Genomic DNA, 25,703 nt, shown 5'->3' on the forward strand with positions numbered 1-25,703 from the left:
ATTGTATAGAAGAGGCTCGAAGAGGTCCGTGCGACAGACTAAATTTATTTTAGTTCACCTGTCGCCTTTCCTCCGCTCTGTCCTGCTCTGTCTCGCCCTGTCTGCCCTTCGCAAAACGATTTTATAGCTCTGGAAGGTTTTCACGAAGGCCGTTATTTATCTTCTGCCATGATGGTCACGGGGTGAACAGGAAAAATACACAGTTCATGTTACAAAGTAATCTAGCATGACTATGCAAGTGCATGTCTTTGATTGGACACTGAAGCACCTAGTGGGGGTGCATTTTTTGGAGCGCTCTGCACCATTGGCACTCTCCACTGTGTCGATGGGTTGGCCAAAGCCGGACTAAATGTCGCCTTAGGACAGCTCAGGACTCAGTAAATGCAAATGTGAAGAGCCTTCAGAGCAACTGATGTCAGTAGTTGGATGCTTACGATCTTATGGTAATAAGGGAAGCACGCTATTGTGCAATGTAATAAGCATTACGACCTGACAAAGGTCTGATTGAGCACAAAACACTGTTCGTTAAAATAGATTTGTGGTATGCAGGTAATACCTTTTAACTCCTACAGTGTAAAATGACAACCAAAATGAAATATTGGCTCACCCGTCTCTCTCGGCTTCCTTCTTCTCAAGATCTTGAATGACATCCAGCAGGACCTTAATGGTGTTCTGGCTGGTCTCCAGGACCCCCTCCAGGCTTTGGAGCTGGGTCTGCAGGCTACGAATATCGTGCAGGGGTCCGTTGGGACCCAGGAGCCTCTCCGCCACCCTGGATGGGTCCAGTTTACACCTGGCGCCAGACACCAATCCTCCTAGAATTTCCTGGACCTGTCTCAGTGTGTCAGCCTGGGTGGCAGTCAGGGGCCCAGCTGTAGGCCGCTCCCCAGAAGCAGAGCAGCCCCTGCCTCCAGAGCAACCCTGCTGGTTTGGAGGGAGAGTGTGTTGGCTGTTGGGGGTGTTGGACCTGGCGTTGGGTCCTGAGCAGAGCATTTTGTGTAGCACCCCAAGCTGAGCCTGGGCTGAGCTGAGACAGCTGGACTTAAAACAGGCCTTGGCAGGAGAGGAGGAGGAGGAGGAGGGCTGCTTCTCTCCCTTCATCACAGCAACTGGTGGAGTTTGAGCTCTGTGCTTCAGAGAGCTGGCTCTCTCACAAAGCTTGGGTGAGTCTGTACATTTTATATCTTCCTTTTTGTCCTTCTCCCCATCTTTATCTTTCTTGCTGACCTTGCTGTCAGCCCTGAGCATGGGTGTTCGGATTGTAGGACCAGGTGGTTCATTCCCCTTTTTGCGTGGTGTGTAAGGTGGAGGTGGAGGAGGAGGAGGTGGAAGTCGTATGCCCCTCTTATCCTGAGCGTTGTAGGGCGCCTGAGAAGGGGGCGTGTATGGTGGTGCAGCACGAAATGTGGAAGAATAAAGAGGAACAGCTTTAGTTGGTGTTGCACACAGCTGTGCATTTGGAAGAGTGGACGCATATGTTTTCACAAGTGGAGGAGGAGATGTGCAAGATTTTAGTTTGGGGACTGGGGAGGAGTAGGGTGTTATGCCTGTGTTGGCAGAAGAGGTATTTTGCAGAGCTTGACATGGGATGTTGCAATGAGACACAGTTTGTATGAGAGTGGCATAAGAAGGTGAAGTAGAAGTTGTGTGAAGGGAATGGGGATTAACCGAATGTGTGGTAGAGTAATATGATATAGAGGTGCATGACAGAGCAGTTTGAGTTACAAATGTACATGGTGTTAGATTCATCGGAGGTGTAGAGTTTGATGCACTGTGTGGTGGTTGATAATGTGTTACATTTGGGGCAGAGGTTGGATGTATAATGGGGTCACAGGTAGTTATATTTGGGGTTACAGTTGGGGTAGGGGTGGAACAGGTTAGGGGAGCTGATACTATGTTTGAGAAAGGGGAGGTGCAGTTTTGGGTGGGACATGATGGAGTTGAGGAAGGACTGGAGCAGACAACAACCGTGCTCGGGGTTGTTGGAGGCGACACAACAGTATAATAAGGGATAGGGTGTTGGACGACAGTAGGTGCAGAAGTGGAGCAAGGAACGGACAGTTCTATGGGTGGAAGGGGGTTGGTGCAAGCTGCCTTGGCTGGAGAGGAGCAAAGTGGTTTAGCGCAGGGTTCAGGGGTCTGTGTTGGTGCACTTGTAGGTGAGGGAGGGGTACAGTAAGGCACAGTAGTTATTTGGGTGGTGGGGGGGTCTTGAGTCACAGTTGGGGATACAGGACTCTCTGATTGAATTTGCATTGACCTCAGTGATACTGTCTGAAGTGGGGAAGCACAAGGGCTGCAAGTTTGTGTCTGGGTAGTGCAAGGTTCGTGATTTACAGGAGCGTGACTGGGCGAGTCTGTTTGTATTTGAGTGGTGCACTGTTCAGCATTTGCAGGTGGGGTTGGACGAGAGTTGGTGATTTTAATTTGAGTTATGCATTGTTTGTCACCCAAAGGTGGAGATTTATGTTGACTCTCAGTTTGACTTTGGGCGGTACAATACTTTGAATTTTGAGTTGGGGAAGGGCTCTCAGTTTGAACTTGAGTGGTACAGAGTTTGTCATTTGGGGGAATCTGGGATTTTCTGGGGCTTTCAGTCTGAGTGGGAGTGGTGCAGTAGTGCACTTCCTTTCCAGGATCACTTGTTGTCCGATTCAGCCGCTTTCTCCTCCTGATCACCGAGGGAGTGCTGCTTCCCTGACGCTTGGGGCCATCTCGACAGGATACAGAGGAACAGTGAAATGGCTCAGTGTTGTGAAACACTGATGGGGGGCAGCTGTGCCTGGAGTTTTTCACCACACTGACAGCTGATTTGATGTCTGTCCGGGAGGATTTAGACCTCCGTTCCACCACAGTTTGATCTCCAGGCCCAGGAGGACCATTCTGATCCTTGGAAACAGGCACCAACACATGGTTGTGCGTAAGGTACTCATCTTGAGAGTCATGTTCATCATCCCCATCCATGCCCACCGAGTCCCCGAGGCTGTGGCTACGTGTGTGTGTGGAAGAGAGGGACTGGGGCTTTTTGAGGCATGGGGAGGTCTGGATGGCTGTGCTGGTGCTTGTACTGGGCCTGCGTGTCATTGGTAAGGTTAGGAAGTTTGCCTGTGGTGGTGCCCAGCATCGACGTGTAGGACCCGGCGTCAATGGATGAGGAGGGGCCCTGGCTAAGAAAGCAGCCACCACCTCTATAGTACTTGCCATGTCCCCACGCACAGCCCCCACCACAGAGGTTTGGCCAGGTAGACTCTGAGTCCGCAGCTCATCCCTGTCAGTCCATGGCTTGGGAGACCTGCTGCTGTGTTTGCGAAGAGGATGTGGGCTGTCACAATCGGTGGCAGGCCTCTGATGGCTATTGTGTTCTCCTGTCCCACTGTTGCCACTGCTGCTGCTGCCATCCTCCAGGTCTTTGAAGCGGACCTGGTGGGTGCGGTTGCGGCGGCGCTTGAGGCGGCTCTCAATATCTGGGGAGTCTCGATTGAGCAGCACAGAGCGCACAGTCATTGTCCCGGGCAACTTGTCCGCCAAGGTGCTCTTGCCGTTTGTTTGGCCTGTGAGCAAGTGGTTGGGCTCTTTGCTCACCATTTCTCTTGTCTCTCTCGCTCCCCCAACATCCAAAGGCTCTGCGGGCAGTTTGATGTTGTGAAGGCTTAGCTGTGTCAGTGCGTCAACAAGGAAACTGATCTCCCCTTTACTATGTATTCATCATAACAGTAAGAGATCTGTACAACTGATTGAGTTCCAGTTTCATCACAGAATAGACTTCATAAGATTAATTTATTTATAGGATTTATAGGATGTGCAGCACTCAGGACTTCCTTTGCAACTAAGATTGTCCTTTAGAAAGGATGGTTTACCGTATTCACAGTTCAAGGTGTAGTAATATTAAGTGTGGATCACTGTGGTAAATGCTTAAAAGCATTTAATTTTGTACAAAATATAAACATGTGCAGCAAATACTCTTTGAATTTAGCATGTCAAAAGTGTCCATACTCTCCCATGTCTTGTGAAGTTGTACACTTATTTCTCTTTAACTTTCCAGGGAGACGAACTCTTGAGACCGGAGAAGTTACCGGCGAATAAGCAGGGAGGAAGAAAATGGAGCCTGTCCATCCTTTCTGTGTCCATCACATTGGCTTGTCTACTTGGCGACCCTTCCTTCTCCTGCTTTGTCCCCTGGGCCCTCGGGAGATTGGACGGCCAAAGTATGGGATGGGCCTGCGTACTTCCCCATAATGGCCTATCTATTTCAACTTCTCTTCGTCCTCCCTCCTTTCCTTTTGACTTTATCTCCCTCCTTCTTTCTTTTCTTAACTCTTCTTTCAGTGACTCATTCTCTCATGGTGGAAGACAGCGTGAGTTCCTGAAGAGAGCAGAAAGACAAAGAGAAGAAACAAAAGGAGTAAGAGACTGTAATCGTTTCCATATTATTGCATTTCCATTGAAACACAATGTGCCAGTTCCCCGGGATAATGGAGATATAAGATATGGCAGCTATTTTAAAAATGCATGAGAGAGGGGTCAAAACACAGGATGGAAAAAGACGACATCAATTCAGAAAAAGTAATGAAAGGATGTAGACGACAAAAGAAAAGCAGATTGTAGAAGAAACACCAAGTATATCATCAGCAATAAAGGAATATCCACCGAAAAACAAGAGAAGAGAGATTGTAATTAAGGCCTATTCACATTGGCTGAAGGTGATACTTATGTTTGTACGTCTATGTGATATTCCCTTTCTCTGCCATTCTCTTTTTTATATCCAACGTTTGTATTTCATATGTATGCACTCACATTGTTAGCTGTAGCAGCAGTAATTCTGGTGATATTCAGTGACTGTTATTCCTCATATGCGTGTGTCTTACATATTTTTCTTTCCCTCCATGTTTAACAGTCTGTGGCCCTGTTATCAGTCCTTGATGATGTGCCATGGCGACATCCTTTCTGATTCATCTGGTCACTGTGTGACAGTCTGTCTGCCTTGCTGTATTTTGTAGTATGTTCTCGTCACTCTGATTCTGCGGCCTGTTTTTGACGGCCTTGATACGCGCGTGTATATATATATATCTATATATCACTTCCTCTTCCTGTCTGTGCCACAGGCAGTCGGGCGTGATGCTGTTGCAGGCGTTACACGATCTATGGATCTGGACCTTGTTATCTCCGTGTGATAGCCTCTGTGTGCGAATGTGACTGGCCATTACTCCGTTCCCATCTCTTTTTTTTGCGGGGGGGGTGGGGGGTAATTAGTGACTCCTTCGCAGCTCCCAGGTTATTTAGGGACAAAGACACCCGAGGGACTGCCACTTTTATTTACGTCCACTGTTTTCCTCTCTATTCCGCTTTTCTTTCTCCGGCTCTGAAGAGGAGCATCTTTGTCACAACCGTGCCACCACAGTCAACCCCTTTTAAAAAGAAAACATGGTTATTAGGATTAATTATGATGAAAGTCACAGCGCTTAAAGGGGAATATCAACCACACACACTTCATGGATTTAGAAACAAACCATGGGATTCCTTGTCATTTTACTTTCTCATTACTGCAGAGTGTACAGATGAGCTGCTTGTCCACATGTGAGACACTAAGGAGGACTAAATCCAGATCTATAGAGGCTTCAAAACTAAAGTAAATATATATATTTATAGCACACTACACTACTTGATGATTAAACCGTGTTTCCTCTCTTCCTATTTATTCATTAGTGTCCCATTTCAGTCCGACTGCCCGTCGCTCTACTTCTACATTTCTTGTAAGAAGCTCTTTACGTTAAACATTCACGCTGACAGATCTTCCTCTGAGTTCATCCTCCAGTCGCAGGACCATTACCCCAACTCATTCTCTGAGTCTCATCCCGATCCTGCCCTCTTTCTATGTTTCTCCCACCAGACCCTTCTCCTATTTGTATTTATGTATTTTTTACCCCTCTGTCACTTACATCTTTCTTCCTTCCTCCACCATCACTTGCTTCGCCGCAATCTCCCCCGCTGCCTCTTGTTGTCCCACCTCCCCTCCTCGCCTCAGTTCCTTTCTCTCAGTCCGCAAAACTACCTTTGGATCAGAATTTACGCTGACAGTTTAATGAAACCAGAGCATCTTAATGCTGCATGGGCTCACTGCTGAGGCTGAGGCCAGCTCCTTCCTACATGTGACATTTTCATGTTGAGCTTTATTGGCAGACAAGAGATAAATCACCGGGCAGGAGGAGGAAGGTGTGCGGAGGCATAATGCCAGCAAGGGTCATAACTCTTTCTGGTTATTATTTAAGATTTACCACAGCCTCCTTGCTAGCTGCCTTCCTCTGCGAAGGTTTTACTGCAAATATAGGCTTCTCTCCTCGTCCCTGTGTGTGTGTGTGTTTATGACCGTGTGCGAGCGTGTGTGATGATAATGCTAAGGTCACGTCGGATCTTCCTATGCTAAACTGTGCTGACTCTATTGCAGCATCTCCGCTGCGTGGTGTGGCACAGTTCAACTCGACTGGCTGTTTTTGGTTTTCCATTAGCAGAAGTTGTGGACAGTACCTGGTACTCTTTTTGTTTCCACCCTGGTCGAGGTTCGAGGCGAGCTGAGCCGATGCTAAAAGGTGCAAACACCTGATTGGTCGGAGGGAACAGTCAGGCTGACACAGGACATCCTGCACAAACCCACCATTTCTAAATAGTCAAGCGACCGACAGCAAGTTTTCTCTCGACCCACATGTTTAAATCACTGCAGCAGGTACTGATCAGTGGAAAGCGATACAGAACAAAGTGGATTAGAGTCGAGCAGAGCCGCACCATGCAGTGGAAACAAATCTGATGCATTCTCAAAACAAGAAACCAACAGTCTGGTTGCGCAGATCTAATAATATTCTCTTTATATTTCTCAAGAGTCTTTCAGGGAAGTTGAAAATTGCATCCATGCCAATAACACACCTTTGGGTGTCAGTGTGCCGAGGTGGTGGAAGGTGCTGTGGATTGAATTGTTATGTAAAGGTGCGTCAGATCGGATCGTCTGGGCACGCTTAAATCTGTCAGACAGGACTGCAATGAAGAGGAGGCACAGGAGGAAGAGGAAGGAGAGGAGGTAGACATGCTTGGTTATATTTAGAGATGCTGTGAGACACATAGCGAACAGAGGAGTGGGAATCTGAATGAGGAGGAGGGAGAAGAGGCAGACAGGCGGAGGTAGGGCGACAGGGAGCAAAGCAGGAGGGAACAACCCCTGGCAGCAGAGGAAATGTCATGGTTAGGGTTCAGTGAAGTGGCAAATCAGGAGCATCAGCGTGTCAGGGCATTTAAGGGGGAACTGGAGAGGAACTAAGAAAAGCTATATGATCAGTTATTGGCCCTGTGAGCAAAAGGAAGGAGTTATACCTGCACGCTGTCAGAGGAACTTACAACAGTCAGCTCACAGAACACATGTAAAGTGCACGAGCATGTGTGCTGTTTGCATTCTTGTCCAAAGAGATTTCAAATCCAGGAACAACTCCTGTAGAGGAATATTGTGTTCGGTAAGCATTGTGTGCAGCGCAGCACAGCAGTGTCTCAAACAGAAGGGTGTTTCGTTTTATTTGATACAATAAAACCAGCTCGCACATAAAGAAATGCAGATGTGAGCCCATAAAAAGGACTTTGTAGGCACAGATTTGCATGTAAACAGATCTACATGCATGCATAAGCAATGCAGGAGCAGCTTCAACTCATTCTGTTTGGAAAGTAAAAGGAATAAAGTGAAGTCAACGTGTCGTCTTCACTGGGAAAATACATTCCTTCACTCCTGATACCCAGAGCTGGAAACAGTTACTGATGCAGCTGCCTGATGAAATCTTAAGCCTGATCATGCTCAACAGCAAATTAAATTACACAAACAAACACAAATTAAATCACGATTCTTAACTCATTACATACCCGAGGCAACACTGTGAACACAGCCATTGTTGTTCCTGTCAGACGCTTGTGAAGCAGCGGCGAGATGTAAAGGCCGGCTGGTTCCTTTGCGTGTTTACGACTGTGTACTGACATTCAGCGTGGCCAGTCACAGTCAGCCATCGCAGCCAGACATAACTCACCGCGCAGCTGCAGAGCACTGGAAGTGTTAAGGTTAAGGCAGAGCGCGCCTACGTTCTAGTCACGCACAATAGAAAGTTAGCAACTATCCGGTCGACGCGGCGAAGCTTCAAGCAGCGAGACGAACAGAGTACAGGATACAGACTTTAACACAACAGAAGATTAATGATGTGTTGCTCTGTAACAGCTGGACGAGTGCGACGCGAGGTAAACAAATGTGTTATTGCAGGTTCAGAGTCACTGGTCAGTTCAGCATGTGTGTGTGTGTGTGTGTGTGTGTAGCATAATGTTCCTGCTGTTTCCTTTTCACACAATGTTTATTTGACACACAGGAAAGAGTTCATATGTCAGAATAAGATCTGTGTTGGTGCACTCCATGCTGGTTTGTTTTGATACAACGTCTTGTTGAGCATAACTTTGCCGGTTGGGATCTCAGTCGGGCTGCGATTAAGACAAATCTCTTTTTAGGTTTCTGTCATTCTGTAACCTCTACTGTAAATCCTTTATTCATCGACAGCAGTAGATGCAACTATATGAAGGTTGCACCGTCACATAAACAAACACCAAAGTCGGATTGCAAAGTCATCGGCCAGCTCATCACTCAGGAGGACGCCCACCACACGCTCTCCAGTTTCCTTGAAGGATGGCCGGATTACTTCTAACTTCAGTGTGAGAGCCAGAAATGATTTGTTCCATCTGTCCTCTTTTGACCAAAATCCTCTGCCTAATATGAAATCCCTATATGTGGGCCATTGGATTGTGATAAGCATACTTCACCAACTGTGAGCAAATATTGAGGATGCGTGTGTATCCGTGAAAGAAAGCCAGAGTCAACGTTGTTTTGTCGTGTTGTTAGTTTCACGCTCAAGCTCTTGAGTCTCTCTGCTGCGGGATCCAGAGAGGTTCACTCTCCCATAAGGTCTCTATATGAAACATCAGCAGCCAATCAGAACAGGTGAGTGTTGACGGATGTGTGCAGTGCACAGCAGCATGCTACATGCGGGCGCACACAGAGCAGCCGCTCCCCGGGGGGGTTACTCTCTGCTGGGCTGTCGTGCTGCAATGTCCCTGTCCAAAGTAATGTCCCAGGAGTACATCATAGTGTGGTACCTATAAAGTCAAGCTGCTGTCAGTCCAACACAAACATCTGGCCAGCAGACAGATTCATAGTTCATGGAGAAAGTCAAAGACAGTAAGAGTTCAAGAGGAGTCCAATAACTTCTGCTGGGTAAAGGGGGGAGATCAAGTGCTTCAGACACAACACACACTTATAAGCAATGTAAGAAAAGGGTTAAACAGTAGATGGGAAAGAGGATGCTGGGAGATGGAGATCTGAGCCCTTCAAAGACACGCTGATGAGACGAGGGTAACAGAGAAGAGGAGGCAGCGAGAGAACAAGAGCAAAGAGTTGAGCGTCAGAGCGGCGGATTTACAGCCCAGCGTTTACTCACACAGTTAATGTTCACCTGAGCATGCTGAGTGCGTGCATGTGCATGTGATGGTGCACATGCATGCATGAGAGTGCATGTGCAATTACATTTGTATCATGCGTGTCAATGACAAGATTGCTGTGAGATAATTGAGACTCATTAATGATGTGCAAATGCAATTGCATAATGTTAAAGCACTTTATTGTTATTGAAATGCATTAACAATTTCACACATGAACATGAAATGTAACCAGAATAGCATGCATTAGAGCACACACACACAATTCCATCACTCAGTGCCTCCTCCCCAAACTTTCTGCGTACACCCCCCCCCCCCCCCCCACACACACACACACACACAGTCCTGCTCATGACAAATATGCAATGAAAGCACGCTCCTGGAATCTGCAAAGCTACATCACTGACAGACCAATCTAAGCTCCTCACTCTTTAAAGCTTCTCATAAAGCTGCACAATCTCAGGAAAATAACTCCCACACCTGCAGTAAAGCAAATCCCAGTATCCACACACACACACACACACACACACACACACACACACACACACGCACGGCAAACACAAACAAAACGTATGCATGCACGTGTGCACACATGCAGGGATCTACGCTGCCTTTCTTTTAATTGTACAAATCAGCAGAATGTAAATAGAGACAAAAGTAAAACACTCGTTTTAACGTCAACTGCACAAAATCTAAACAGATACTTGTGTGATGTTTTTCAAATCGGTCCTCGGCTCTGATCTTTCTCACTTCGTTATCTCTATGGTGATGCTGAGAGAAGGCTGACGGGGAGATCGCTGTACTATCTTCCATCAGGACACAGAACTGAGTCACACATACCACGTCTCTCTCTTCCTGTTCCCCTTCTCTGCTGCTCCTCGTCTGCTATTCCTTCACGTCTCCTCAGCCCATTCTTCCATCCCTCTGGCGTTCATGTTTGCTCTTATTCCCACCTCTCTGTCACTGCTGCGCGCTGAGCTTCACACCGTTTCCTTTCCTCTGTGTAAGGTCCAGCTGCTCCTCTCTCGTGTCCCTCTCCCTCTCCTCCTCACCTCTTTCTCCTTTCCTCTCTGGTTGTGTCTTCTTCTATCTCCCTCTCCTCTCCTGTGGATTCATGGCTTTCACGTGGGAACCTTTTTATCCATCCCTCAGAGCTCTGAGCTCAGCTGTGCCTACCTCGCTGTCTGAGCGTTTGTGCTGTAAGTGGAAGTGAATGGACAGGAGGGGGAGCAAGAAGACAAGAGTGAGCAAACAGGCAGTTATCCTCTCATATGCTCCTCTCACTTCCCCCTGTCTTGTATCTTTTTTGCCTCTCCCCCTTTCTCTCTGCGTCTCTCCATCATGACCTCCTCTCCGTGTCGCCATGCAAGCCCCTGTATCCTTGTATGCAGAGGGAGGGAGGGAGGGAGGGAGGAGAGGGGGGTGGGATGGAGGAGGCAGTCGGAGGTGGAGCTAGTGAGTCGGTCTAATTAAAAAGCAGAGTATGTACAGCTGCAGAGAGCAGAGAGGGAGACAGCGAGGGGAGGAGAGGGGGGAGAAAAGTGATCCAGGGGGCAGAACCAAGGGGAAGGGAGGGAAGAAGCAGGGGGGGGGGAGGGTAAAGGGGGTGGTGGTAAAGAGCAGCTAGTAGTGTGAGGTGGAGAAAAGGAGAGAGCTGACAGGACACCAAGGTCAGCTGGAGAGGAATGCAGAAAGGTCATGCTGAGAGAGAGAGGAGGAGGAAGGGGGGAGAGGGAGATAGGAACAGACAGGTAGAATTATTCTACAGATATCTCCCATATGAGCGGGGGCAGAGCCGGGGAACCGTAACCTGCAGGATAATAGAGACACACGGACAATGGCCCTCTGAAGCAGAGCCACAGTCACGAAGGTGAAACCGCTAAACTCTGAGTCAACATGAGATTAATCAGGTACTTTGATCGGTCGCTTCTCCGTCTGTGAGCACGTTTCTGTCCAGGCTCCATGACTGTAACAAATATCCAGCCCGTCATCAGTGTCACCTGAGGGGAGGAGAGCGTCTACACCTACACGCCTTCAGGGCTGAGACATGTTATCAGCTGATCACTTATCTTGTCCCATCTCCTCTCTATCAGACTCACATTAACATCCCACTGAATCTCACTTTTACATCTCTCAGATCTTCTACTTACACACGTTCAGACTTCATTTCTGGGAATCGCCATTTAAATGGATTTCAAAAAGAATTTCATGGAAAGAGTGAATTCACTCCCACGTAGTTTACAGTAATAGGAGTCGAATGGACAGAAGAGGTAACGGGATATATATATATATATATATATATATATATATATATATATATATATATATATATATATATATATATACCTATGAATACTGGCTGCATATGAATATAGAGTCAAGCTGTTAAATATGCCACACAGTAAACTCTGCATATATTTTACACACACTGTCCTACACTAGTGGTGTAAGCACAGGGGTTCAAACACATTTGCAGATGGTGTGATAAAACGTTTATTTGAATAACATACCTTCTCATCTTATAATGAGAAAAGTTCTGAGACGTTCTGTGAAGTTTCATGTAGAAACAGACATACGACATAACATGAAAGATATGTTGTTATAACGTGAAGAGGAGATTGTAAATATCAGTTTCAAATATTATCAAAATATTGCCGTAGCGTACAAATCATACATTTTGGCAATTTTGGAAAACTGTGTTGGATTTCCAAAGTGGTTAAAACAAGTGTAAACATGCTAGCGATGTAGATGCTAGCACCAGCATGCTAACACAATAGGATTAACAATTACATGTTGATATTTATCATCAGGTCTCATTTTCACCGTGTTATTGTAGCGTGTAAGCGTGCTAACATTACACGAGCTGCTCGGCTGCAGACAGTTTGTGAACATGGTGACGCGTTCAGCAGCTAAAGATCGGAGATTTCCCTCCAGAGAGCCACAAACTTCTCTCCAAATAAATCATATTTGCTCCGTTAGATGTGTAAATAAGCAACTGTTTGCTAATAAGTTAGCCATATCAGAAGGTGATAATATGTCAGTGTCGTGGTCAAAGTGTGTTTCTGCTGCCCCCCAGTGGCCGAATTAGCGACTGCAGGAAGAAATATATATAAATTGATGTTTTTTGTGTAAAACCTTACTCTGCAAAGATTTCATTCTCAGATGTAAGGCCCTATATATCTAAATACATCCATCTATCTAGTTTTTTTTAAATTTATTTTTAAAGGCGTCCTTAAAAAAAACACCTGTTGTGCCAACGTATCCTGATAACTCAGGAACAAACCCCAGAATGTGCTCCTGCAGCTGGAGCAGAGCGGCGCGCTGGTTGAAGGAGTTCTTTGACTTCTGTGACGAGTTGAAAGACGATGTTGGAATCAGTGCGTGTGTGTGTGTCTGTTGGAGGCTGTCAGCAGGGTGTAGCAGCAGATGGAGGATAATGAAAGGAGGACAGACTCTATGAGGCTCATAAACAGGCGGAGCGGTCCATCGGGTATAAAGAGGACCTGCGGTTTACGGGCGACGGAGAGCTTCTGCTGGCAGTTTATGGGTGTGTTTACTTTATCATCCATTATATTTTGTCCATGTTTGACGCTCTCCACCATCTCAACTGTGCTGCTGTGACTATAGTGGATCTTTGATCTCTTTTATAGTTTGACACTTTTAGACACAGAAGCTCTGAGTGCTTTGAGAGATGAGAGATGAGAACAGTTGTTGTTGTGTTTCCTAGAAAGAATGACTTCCTTTACAGACAATATTAGTTTTATTGTAATAGAGCTGGAAATGTACTGATGACATACTATAATGAATTTACTAACAAACAACACAACACAGTTAAACTGAAGGGTTAAATGTTGCTTTACGGGTCCAGTAATGTTCCTATTTCTCAGGATAAAAAACCCAAAAGGATTATCCTGAAAATGCATCGTCACAAAATGTGTGAAGACGTTCATGATCCCAAGAAGATGATCCTCTGGATTCTCCTCTGGCGCCACCATGGGGTTAATATTTTCAGTTTTGTGTCCTTCTCAGGATGAATCGTAAGACCTTTGGTAATCCTAACGTTACCTCCTCACTTAGCGCCATCATCCGGTCAGATATCAAACGCCTGCAGAAATATTGACATTCTGATTATCAAACTATTCCAAAAGCTCCCTTTTGTTCCGGTGCCCACAGAGCCACCTGAAGAACACCGTGAGCTTCACAGCACTCATTAATCATCCTCCAGGTCTGACGGGCTGCAAAAAGTGAATTTGAAGCAGCTCCTTTAATGTACACTCAGATCAAGTCATCAATCACAGCCTAATACAAGGTTGTAGGATAGGGGACGTGCCTAATGGTGAGATCTAACTGTGGCCATTAACTGAAAAGGTTTTTATTATTTTGCTATCTCAGTTTCAAGCATGATGGATGAGCGAGGTGGGCAGTTATTTGCCGGACCGACTACAGCTGGCGTCTCTCTTTGATCTGTGCAGGGGCCCAGGACATTGTCAAAGATCTTAAGCTCGTTTGATGGATGAGGGAACTTTTCCTGCTTTGTTTCTGGGCCAAATAATGACTTTCTGTGTCCGTCCTCTTGTCTGGAAACAAGGCTGGAGGTCATGAGAGAAATGCTTCTTGGCAACATAATAAATGGGAGAAAAGATGGACTTTGAAAGCAGAGAGATTTCTGGCTGCTGCTGTGCACCAGAAGGCACTAACAATACACCGCATCATTCTCAATGCTCCGTCTTCTTGTGCACCCTTTAGATAAGTCTCACAAAGTGACTTACAAAAAGAAAGTTGTCGTTGAAATCAGTGCGGAGCTGTGTAACATGTTTTAATTGTGACGCTGGTAGATACATGAGACAGGAAGGCTCTCTCCACCAGGTGGTGATGTTGTTCTGGAAGTATCCGGCAAGGTTCAATTACAAAACACTTTCCAAGTGATGCAGGGAAGAAAACCCCTCAAACTTCCACGTGACCCTCGTTGTTTTCCTGTTCCCTGAATTGTTTGTGTTAGTAAGTAATCAGAGTAAAGAGGAGATGTGTGCATCCTCCTGTGTTGTGCCTCCAGCTGCACAAATGAAATCCAATCTCTGAGTCTGTGCGCCGCTGATGTCACTGATGCCAAGCGTCTTACAGAAAGAGATGAATCATCGGGGCCATGGGGCTCATTCCATACGGATGCAAAGAGAGAAATCTGCAACACATTCTTGATGCAAGTCATTAAAAACACATTTTGAATAGAGCAGAGTTCTCACGTTGTGCAGGTGTAGGTGCAGCAGCCGTGAACATCTCGATCTGCTCTGGTCCGCTGCATCGATGTTTGTAAGGCACACATCAGAGGGACAGCATGTGCAGCCTGCCAGAGATTAAAGAGTGCTTTTTAAAATATATCTTTTTATTTTGGCAATAACATTATTCATTTGGCTTTAAAACTGCAGCCCACTAGAAATATTTTAATGAGAACATTCTGCATGGACATCCCTGGACTGGGGGGGACACTTTTACTTTGTTTGATTCATTTATTATATATTTTAAACATGTCATTATTTAGGATGTTCAGAACAAACATACATAAATATGTATAGGTTTTTGTTAACAAAACAAACAATCTTAAATTAGGTCATCTTAATTTATAAGGTTAAAATAGCAACATTGTGCAAGTCTGTTATAATTCCTGCACGTTTTAAATCAGGCTCAGTCTTTCAGGATATTCACGATCATCTCAATAATGAAACTTCACCAGCATCAACCTATTGGGAGAGTTTTCTATTATCATGATGTAATAAATAGACGTGCAGGTGCAGGAATCATGAGTCCAAACGTGCAAACACATCCAAAGGGGGGCAGAAAGCAAAAGCACTTTGGCGGCAACTTTGATGAAGTAGCAAGAGCGAGAGGGAAATGTCTGGTTAAATATCTGACGAGGGGACAGGTGAGCAGGTGGGCAGGTGAGCAGGTGGGCAGGTGAGCAGGTGAGCAGGTGGGCAGGTGAGCAGGTGGGCAGGTGAGCAGGTGGGCAGGTGAGCAGGTGAGCAGGTGGGCAGGTGGACAGGTGAGCAGGTGGGCGGGGAAGCTCAGGCGACCTGGACTGGAGGGAGAGTCTGGGTGGGACAGGAGGAAAAGTCCGACGCCATCTAGTGGCCGGGAAGAGAAAGGACACGCCTCATAACAGATCTGGAGTTTTGTTGCCACATTTCCACAAACGTTTCGTGTTGAAGGTTCAGAAGATGTTTTGTACAAACCAAAGATAACAACATCTTGTTTCCTGTGAAATGAGCTGAGAATACACCAAGAAGATGAACTGTTATTGTCAGTACCCTCCATAGTGATCAGACCAGAATTTCATTTATTTCATTCATTTAAGTAAAAAATGATCAACCATCAATAAAGGGTCTTCATCATCTTCATCCCTCCAGTGTAAAGTGTCAGTGAGCTGACAGAACATTCGATGTTAAAGTGGTGTGTGTTGTCAAATGTGCATTATAAAAACGCATTAAAAGTTTCTTACAACATCGTTTTGTGGATAACTTTTAGAAAAGAAATTATTATTTTGCATTTTACAAAGAAATGGTGGTTAAAGGACACTTTTAAAGGCACAGCGGCTGCTGCATCATGCACCTCGGTGCGGCTTGTTTTGTTTACCTCTTCCCTCCTGACACGTGGGAGAAGGGGGGTGGGGGGGGGGGGGGGGATTAGCTCAGCGTCGGTGCCCAGTGTCCTTTTTAGATCACAAGACTTGATTGAGAGAGAAGCTACCAGACAGAAACACGATCGCACCTGCTCGTCCTCCTCGGCCAGTGTCAGCATCTCTCCATCCAGACCCGGCGTCCAAGCATGTCTCTGTCCGGCGCGCAGACACCAGAGGACGGACTCTGTGGTGAGTGATGGGGGGGGGGGGGGGGGGGGGGTACACGGCTGTTGTTACCGAGACGATATTTATCTGTCTTTACAAACATGTAAACAGCTAGATCATTGTTAAAGCTGTTAGTGTGTGTGTGTGTGTGTGTGTGTGTGTGTGTGTGTGTTTGCACGGATCGATTTAATTTCCCTAACCCAAATAACAACAGTGGGTAATAAACAATGTGAGCAGCGAGCCCATTGATTCTCTCAGTGTGTCTCCACTGATGTGCAGAGATGTCATCAGCACAGAACAGAGAGTCAGCAGGTGTGAGAGGAAGAAGCTGCAGACAGTGTTGTTGTTGTTGTTGTTGTTGTTGCCACACTGTCATTGTGTAAACGGATTCCCTGACTCACCTGTTTGTATCTCTGTAAGCCAATTAAGATGTGGAGATTTCCTGAGCTTATAGCTCCACTGTGCTGCACATTGCTTGGCACACAGGATGCTGGGTAACACATGTGGAACAACGTTATGGGGAGCATGAGGGACTGTATGAGAATGAAGGTCTTTAACAAGAGCAAAGCTAGTGGAGATCATGTGTGCTGGAGACACACACATCGTCGGCCTCGCTCTCTGCTTTCAACAATATCCCTTCACTTGGACATTTGTAACAATTGAATATGTTTAATGGAAGAATAGTTTGTATGCAGTCTGCACATCATCTGATCCGAGGGCGACTCCATGACCAGTTACCATCCACATGTAGCACATCTTAACAGTGAGTTAATCACTTCCTGAAGATGTTATTTGATGTTTCAAAGCATTGGCAGTGTAATTGAGAAACGCTCTGTAAGTCAGACTGCTGCGCTTGCCATCTGAAGAAATGCACCTTTCTGCTGCTGCACACAACACGCCTTTCTTTGGACCAAAGTTTTTTGTTGTTTTTTTAGAAAATCTTGCAAGAAAAAAGTCAAATGAAATATAAACAACCCCCCCCCCCCCCCCCCCCACTGCCCTGTCCCTAATCATTTGTGCTCAGTCCTTTAACTGGAAACATTCATCGTCTGCTGTAATTAAGACAAAATGATCCTTTTAGCGTGCGGCTCCTGACAACGTTACATAAAGCTGCTTTGGCAGCGGCGCAGATGAATGTGTTCAGCTCTGCAACATAGAAACTGAGTTTGTCCTGCACAATGCTGACAGATAGATCAGTCAGGCAACAAGGCAGTTATGTCATAACTCCCCTCTGTACAAAATATAACTAGGGCGATGGCACAGTTTCCTTGTTCTGCCCTCACTCCCCTCCCTGGAGCTCTGTGCACACTCACGTCTCTACCCCCTCTGTCTGTGTGACACGGTGTCAGAGACCCGGGTAAGAGAAGGATTCTTTGGTCGGCAGATGAGGTGTTGATATTTAGTAAACGGGTCACAGAGGGATACGCCATGACACGAGAGAAACAAGAGCAGGAAGGGAAAGGCTAATCTCTAACAGAAATAAGATCTTACGTAAGTAAGGATGCTGTCAGCCGGAGTTAGCCCTGCCCTGTTGTTGGGCTGTGTGTGCACGGCAGACACACCAGTGTGCATGTGCAAATCTCTTCCTGCCAATGCACCCAATGAACCAGGGCGTCCATTCCTTCACAGGCTGCTGTGTGTGTGTTGTCAGAACTCAGAGAGACAAACAGACTCTTGTGTGTGTGTGTGTGTGTGTGTGTGTGTGCTTGTACATGTGTGTAACACAACACTGTCCGTCCTGCAAGTCATCAAATGTCACGTCAGGACATCCGTGGTGCTGCTGATTAGTCACCATAACAACACACAAATACAGTTCCCAACATGCATCACTCTGAGCCTCAGAATGATTCAGGAGGAGATTTATTTCAACATTGAGGGAGGACCTTCATTGTTAATGGTGGCGAGGTGCATATAGATGATAAATGCAGAAACAACTCAATTTAAAAAGCAATAACAGAAGAATACAAGGCTATGAAGTGAAATCATGACTCCACTCTGGCTACAGTGTAACATATGTGCACGGAGCCCCCCCCCCCCCCTGAGCATCAGTACAAACTGTGCTGCTCGTATTGTTTCCTCTTCAGGCTCCTGGGTCGAGCTGGAGGAGCTGATCGCAGCCGTGAGCTGCAGGGAGAGTCTGACAGGGCCGCAGGACAGCATGTCCTCCGTCCTGCAGGGGGAGCTGGAGAGGATCCTCCTGGAGGCGCAGCTGGAGTGCGAGAGGAGTCGAGACAGGTGTTTGTTTTGTAGTTCGGGGGGGTTTGAGCTGCACAGGTGTCACAATAATTTGCACACTAATGAGTTTCATTCTCAGCGGAACCTTGTGTGTGTTTACTTTGTGTTTGTTTGTTGTAAGCGCTGTTTCTGTTTACGTCTTCGTACTAAACCCACTTTGTTTGTTGTCTACAGTCCTCCACAGGGGGGGACTCCACCCTCCCCCGGTTCCCCGAGACCCAGTAGTGAGCAGGACAGCGACTGCATCACCATACAGGTCTGAGTCGCTCCTATCCATCGCAGCTTTATCCTCCTTACGTCTGAAACACAGACTTTAATTATGTTGTGGAAGGATTGTAATGGAGGTTTATTCTAAAGCCCATTAACTAAAACGTCTCGCTGTCCAAAACATGAAGTGTACTCCTACACTGGTACACTGATGTTTAAAATCCTGTTTGTTTTGTACCTTCTGCTCGTCTGCGTGTTTCTTTCTTAGCGCAGGTTTCTACCTTCACACATACTTCGTATCTTTACAGAGTGAGAATCATAAAACTATCATACAGTATACTGCGCAGTCACCGAAGCACAGAGAACATTTTACAGTTTGCCTCTCGTGTGTCTCCTCTTCTTCCCGCTGCTGCAGGAGGAAGCTGAGCGGCGGGTGGACACTGACTGGGTTTGGGACTGGTCCAGTCGACCTGAAAATATGCCACTAAAGTAAGACCAGCTCTTTAAAGCCATTTATTAGATTCTTTATGAAACAATATTTGCTTTATCTACAAACAGTTTTGCGACCCCCTGTTGAAGACCTATGCTTTAGAGGAGAGGGAAGTTTGTGTGTTATTTAGTTGTCTTTGCAGAGAACTTGTAAGCACTTGTGAAGATGTAGAATGGGTTTAAAAGGAACACTTATGAGAGTGAGATCGAGCTTCTTTTAGAAAACAGTTTGAGAAGAAAGAGTTCCAACATCATTCTCTCTCGAAGTGTTGATGTGCGTGCATCACGGTTATTTAAACTGCCTCTCTTCACATTTGATCTTCTGCAATGTGACAGTAGCTGTAAATGGTCTCTTCTCTTGTCTTCTCATTTACTTTGTCTGCAGAGAGTTTGTGTTTCAGCACCCGAAGCAGCAGGGCTCCTTCAGCGTGAGGAAGACGGAGGTGATGAAGAGAGGGATCTTCTCCTCCGACGTTCTCCTCATCCTTGTTCCCTCTCTGCTGGCTTCACACCTGCTCACACTTGGAGTCGGGTGAGACACACACACACACACACACACACACACACACTGCTACACACACGACTACGTTGATCGTTAACGTAGTCGATGGAAGCAATACATTCCTCAGTGCGTGCAGGGACGTACAAACTATGTCAGCTTGTCGTTCTCTAGAAGCCACTCAAAAACAAAACTTCCTTGTTCTCTTCGCTTGTATTGCAAACTAGTTACGTTTCCTAACATGAGTTAAACACCGTAAACATCAAAATAAAGGATTTTCAAGGACTTTCCAGGCCCAATTCCATGAAATTCAAGGATACAACACAGCATAGTTTGAAACACGGCTCAAGGTCACGGGGTGAATGACTCATTCGCACGTTCTGGAGACAAAATATATAATTAAAAGCACTTTCAATGACCCATGTCTATTTATGTTGATTTCTTTACCTCAAAATCACAAACTTTCAAGGATTTCAAGGACCCTTGGGAACCATGTGTACAGTATTTTTGGCTGGCATCAGAAATGGGGTCATAGCTTCTGTTGACTAAATTAAAATTGATCTAAAAAACGTTCTTTTTCTGGCGCAATGCATCCTGGTACATGTAGGCTCTCTCACACGCACTGATGCATTTATTGCTTCAACACGGTGGGACGTCCACATCTGCAGCACGACATGCGGAGACAGCTCGGCTCCGCTGAAGGGAGGAGCTGAACAAATGATGAATTATCACTTTCTCTTTTTAGGATCTACATAGGGAAGCGATTGGCTGCTTCTACAACTAGCACGCTGTGACGTCGGCTGTAGCCCAGCGCAACATTGGCCAATAAGGTCAGACTGTTAGCGCACTAATCTGCCTCCTTCCTCCTTCATCATCACGGGCAACCTTAGGACCCTGCCCGCCTGTACCTCCACCCAGCAGCACTCCGTCAGCCCGGTCGTAGCGCCCGGAGAGCGGATGGATGCCGACCAGAGTAACACTGATCACAACCATCAAAAGCATAATCAGAGGAGAGGCTTCCCCGTACACGAGAAGGAGAGAGTTTCAGATAGAACAATAAATCCCTTTGATAGGACCAGATGAAAACAGATAATGTGTGGTGACCTCTGACGAAGCTGAATGTGTCATTTGTCAAAAGTAAAGACGTGTGTAACCCTGAGCTGCTGGAAGTGTGTCATGTTGTAGGCTGAGTGAAGCAGGAGTGGCTCTGGTTGTGCTTTTTGTCCCGTAAACCAATTCAATATTTGACCTCCAACAAAGACAATCATGATCCCATTAAACTTCACTCCTCAAAACCTTTAACGTGACTCTCCAGCCTTTTGTTCTTCCCTTCCCGTCTCCTCCAGCGCTCCTCGTTCACCTCGGTGAATGAACGCAGGATAAGTGAAGCCAGAAAGTCTTTTAAAGTGTGCGTGTGCAATCTGCAGTTGTTGTTGCCTGAGCTTTACAGACCGACCTGCATCTGTTTGACTCCTCTTTAAAGCTCCGCTGGTGATTAGTCCTGATCAGCTCTTTGAAGCGAGGGCTCGTCGTCTTGCAGAGACGTCCTGACCATCTGCCTTTGTCATTCCTAACCTCACAAAAGTCTTTTCTCTTTTCTTTTCTTAACGAGCTGCTGTTTTGACCAGTCAAGGAGTTGACGTTTTATTGCCTTCCCATAAACCAGAAAGCCATTTCCTCTTAACATCTCATGAAAATATCTGTGCTGGACTTGGAAGCGGACGGTCTGAGGAGCACGCTGAGGTTTTACTTGTGCTGTCTCGAACGTAAAAAAAAACGTGCGCATTTGTTTGTCCAGCTCCCGACCAAACCCCCGAGAGTTTATCCTCTATTAGCGGAGCGTTTGATGTGCGGGGTCCCGCTGAGCTCGTTAAGATACTTCTAGACACACAAAGCTGACGGTGCAACAACGAGCCTGCGTCGGCAGAGCACGACGGCACCTGGTTTCCAGACGGAGCACGCCCACGTGCACACGTGCAGAATGTGCCCAGTTACGTGTTGCAGCATCACTTTTACACAAAGAGGGAAAACAGGAAGTACTTTGTTGGAAGGTGAAATGTTTACATGTGTCCATTCATCATCCTCCTCGACTGACACTGATCCATTTATAAAAAATGAAATGCAACCTCCCAAAATGTCTCTTCTTCAAAAGTGGATTTAGCTGCTGAATTACAGCATTTTGCATTTCAGTAACTTTATTTACTGCCTGGATTCAGAACTGATGTTGGACTTTGACTAAAAACAGACGACGACTAGAAAAGCGTTGAGATCTCCATCTCCCCGCCAGACAAGGAAGAGTTGTCCCTCCCCAGCTCCCTTACAGTCAAGATGGCGGCGAATAGAACAAAAAAACAGGAATTTATTCATCTGTAACGTCCGTAACTTTAGTGGATAATTACACATCGGCTATAGAATTAATCTGCAGTTCAAAATACGACCAGACTGTTTCATGGAGTCAGATGTTTAGCCACGAGTCCAAAACGTGGCCTTCAGCAGACGAGGTGAGGATTGTAGCTGATTGCCGGTTAAGAGGCGTGAGCAGTTTATGACAGGTTAAACACACACAAACACACACACACACACACACACACACACACACACACACACACACACACACACACACACACACACACACACACACACAGGGCTTACGACTGGCGGAGATAATAATCAATTGACTGAAATGTGACTAAAACGTTTCAAATGTTTCACGCCCCGTCAGATGACATTAAAGCTTTGTCGCCGGGCTCCTACATATCCCTGATCGCTTTAATTAGTACACTTTTATCATTAGCAAGATGAGTGACAGTGAAAGCTGTGAAGACAGCAGAATTAAAGCTCTGAGTGTCGGCCTGTGGATTGTCCCCGGTTCAACCCCCCCAAAGCGTTTATCGCCAGGCCGTCACAGGTGGCTCCGGTCGCAGTAAATCACCACGTTCTCACAGTTCTATCTCCTGCTGCTGGGAACCTTATGACTTCTTCATGGCAGGGGACTGTGTTAAGATCTGTGGACCCTCAGGGACTACTACTACAGCGTAAAGCCTTAAATGCCACATGTGATTTATCCGAGCCTCAAAGTAAAACGGCAGACAGATGTGGAATACGGTGGTCAGCGGGAGCGTCGGGTGTTATGGAACAATGCCGAGGACACTGAGGCGGAGACACAATGTGAATCTCTTCATTTCCTGCTCTGCACTTTAGAGATTGGACGTCTTGTCTCTCTGGGAAATGCATTATCTCCCTGCTCCTATACGCTGCTAGACAGGAAGCAGAGTCCAGTTCCAGAGAGGTTTTGGCACGACGTCCGCGTTTCAACATTCAAACAAGAGCACGAGATTTCAGCCTCCGTCTCCAGTAACTGCACTTTCCCACATGTGGCCCACGTCCCCCTCACGAGCCGCTTATTATAAGCAATAGAAGGTTATAATCTCACCAGACCGGCACACACAAGTTAAACACTTCTTCTTAAGTAGTTGCGCTCACGCACAATAAGTTCCTTCATCTCTGATACTTGATGTTTGTCGGAGGAGATCCCCGCGTCTCTTCAGATGGGAGTTCTCATTCCACATGCACAATGACCGTCCTGCCGGAAACACTTCCAGACGGAGATTTGTGCATTTTTCATTCTGTGTGTCACGCTGCAGCCGTCTCAGAGTGTCTGCACAGATGACCCAGTGTGCTCCCTCTCACTGTGTGCTGTTTCCCAGCGTATGGCCGACCTGTCTCGCCCAGACACGCTTGGTCTCAACGTGCCAGAACTATGAAGGATTAATGAGAGCACCTGGAATAAGACTCAATGGAGCACAAAGCAGCGCTGTTAGTACCGTGTACACGAGCTTTGTCTTCACATCCTGAAGCAGTTGTTTGATACACTTTCTGTGTGAGTCCTCGCTGTCGTTCAGGAGAGTAAAACTCAGAAAGTCATGTTTCCAGGAGAAGAAGTGAGACGAAAGCTGCCAGTACGCTTCTTTAGAACTTCTTCACACACACACACACACACACACACACACACACACACACACACACACACACACACACACACACACACACACACACACACACACACACTTCAGATGTCGGAGTTAAAGGAGACTGTGTCCGACCGTTTCTGTAAGTTAAGAAACATTGACACCTACTTTACGGCCGTTATGAAAGAAGTCCGGGTGTGAAGCGTCTAATTCATGACAACTACAAACACTTTCCAGTGTTTCCTTCAGGCACAGCGGGGCTCTGAGCTTAGAGGTTTGTCTTCATATCTTCTTATTAAGAGATATGCTCAAGTTTAAAGATATTATTCAAAGTGCAAAACTTTACAAATAAAACAAAGCAAAGACAATCCAGACAGAAAGAAAAGAGGAGAGTTAGCTCACAATGACATCACGTGCAAAGAGCTGAAGTATTTACTCATTAGAAAAATAAGAAATGTTCATCCTGAGGAAACATGAATGTCTGAACCAAATGTATCCTCAAGTCGTCGAGACCTTTCTCACTAAACCTCCTTCTCAGGGGAGAGGAAGAGTTGGGATCTCTGAAGTCGGGGAGCATGAGCGCCTGCAGAAGATCTCTCGCTCATCCATCCAACACTTGTTGAGATATTTCCGTCTGCATCCGAGTCTGACATAAAGTGCCGCCGCTAGAACAGAGAAAGGTCAGAAAAGGTGTCGCATTCGGGGGTGTTGGTGTAAAAAGCAGAGCTTCACGTGCGTGGCTGACTTGGTGTGAAGTATGTGTACTGATGAGTTACAGTGTCCTGGTACAGTACGAGGTGTGTAGGTGTAGGTGAGACATGCAGAGAGACACCTCCAGCTGCTGTGAGTGACTGACGGAGCAGCTGGATGCTCTGAGGGTGAACTCACAGCTCACACATGGCAAAATCATCAACCGCAGCTTCAAGCTCTGCGGGGGCTTACATTACGTAGCCTTGCATAATACTGAGAAATGTGGTGAGACACTGAAGCCACATTGTTGTTTTAGAAATATGTCCCCCCCCCCAAACACACATCGAGTGAGACTACCTCCGTATCATCAATCTTCTCGCGTAATCGCAGAGTTTTTCCAAGAAGAGAGTTAAAGGTTTCTGTTACACAGCTGACGTCTCTGTGAGTGCTTCCACAGAGACGTGAAGGCGTTCGCTCAGGTGAATGGAATTGAAAAACTAAGTCAACGGTTTCATTTCCTGTAATTTTCCCCACGTTGGTTTTCTGAGGAACCTTGTTTTTATACACAAAGCAGACGAACAGTTAAACTCACATTCAGGTCAGACATGTTCTGGTTTGATCACCTGAAGGCTGAGATCAATCGTGACCAGCCTCGTTTCTCCAGATCTTCTGTTCATATTAGTTGGAATACATTCTCAGATTAATTGTGTCATTTGCATTCATGCCTTCTATGCTGTGTTTCCAGGAAGCTTCATCCACCATGACGTTACAATTTGGCTGAAGAGTTTGCAGTGTAAACACGCTGCAGGATGTGGCTCAGAGTCCCAGTCTAACACCACAAACTATCAATTCAATGCTGTAATTTTGGGTTTTGGCGCGGCGGTTCTGATAGATGCTGCAAGATTTAACGAGGCGTTGGATCGGACCCCTCTGACTCGCCGACTGGCTGCCGTTATGTAACTTCAGGTAAGACAGCGCAGAGCTTGTAAGACACTGCGTCCCACCGTGTAACGAGCACTTAGGCACTCAGCGCCGGCGCAAGGAGACTTATGGTCACCTCCAGCTGCGATTAGCCGCGTTGTTAAAGTCTGTGTCCATTCGGCAAACACGAGAACACTGATGGAACTCTTCTAATGAAAGAACGTCTCGTGAAGAGGAACCTTTATGTGAGGAATATCATTATTTTCTGTAATAGTGGGACATAAAACTCCCCCGCACGCACATTCACCATCCGTAAATCTCTTTCAATTACGCCAGAGAATGTCCTTGAAGAGACAAA

The 25,703-nt window shown here is 46.3% G+C and overlaps 2 protein-coding genes across 3 annotated transcripts in view; one reads left to right on the forward strand and one right to left on the reverse strand.

Moving 5' to 3' along the window:
- The window catches only part of LOC115016914 (mucin-5AC), a 37,215-nt gene extending 26,357 nt beyond the window's left edge, over nucleotides 1–10,858 (reverse strand). For both annotated transcript variants that reach the window (XM_029445020.1, XM_029445018.1), the window contains exons 1-2: nucleotides 10,339–10,858; nucleotides 608–4,363 (exon numbers count right to left, since the gene is read on the reverse strand). In XM_029445020.1, the coding sequence (XP_029300880.1) occupies nucleotides 608–3,585 (2,978 nt within the window). In that variant the 5' untranslated portion in view covers nucleotides 3,586–4,363; nucleotides 10,339–10,858. The remainder of the gene's footprint in view (nucleotides 1–607; nucleotides 4,364–10,338) is intronic.
- A 5,311-nt stretch (nucleotides 10,859–16,169) lies between these two features.
- On the forward strand, nucleotides 16,170–21,082 carry LOC115016915 (BCL2/adenovirus E1B 19 kDa protein-interacting protein 3). The gene is made up of 6 exons (XM_029445021.1): nucleotides 16,170–16,360; nucleotides 18,421–18,571; nucleotides 18,746–18,827; nucleotides 19,194–19,267; nucleotides 19,653–19,799; nucleotides 20,512–21,082. Exons 1-6 carry the CDS (start codon nucleotides 16,318–16,320, stop codon nucleotides 20,558–20,560), a joined length of 546 nt encoding a protein of 181 aa, XP_029300881.1. The 5' UTR covers nucleotides 16,170–16,317; the 3' UTR covers nucleotides 20,561–21,082.
- The last annotated feature ends 4,621 nt before the right edge of the window (nucleotides 21,083–25,703 follow it).

Source organism: Cottoperca gobio, chromosome 12, assembly GCF_900634415.1.
Source record: "Cottoperca gobio chromosome 12, fCotGob3.1, whole genome shotgun sequence".
In the NCBI taxonomy this organism is placed as follows: domain Eukaryota; kingdom Metazoa; phylum Chordata; class Actinopteri; order Perciformes; family Bovichtidae; genus Cottoperca; species Cottoperca gobio.

What these genes read in the sequence shown, in the direction of transcription:
- LOC115016915 (XM_029445021.1), top strand. Translation starts at nt 16,318, where the DNA reads ATGTCTCTGTCCGGCGCGCAGACACCAGAGGACGGACTCTGTG. An exon ending in TGCGAGAGGAGTCGAGACAG is followed by an intron (nt 18,572 to 18,745) that starts GTGTTTGTTTTG and finishes TGTTGTCTACAG; the next exon opens with TCCTCCACAGGGGGGGACTC. An exon ending in CTGCTCACACTTGGAGTCGG is followed by an intron (nt 19,800 to 20,511) that starts GTGAGACACACA and finishes TTCTCTTTTTAG; the next exon opens with GATCTACATAGGGAAGCGAT.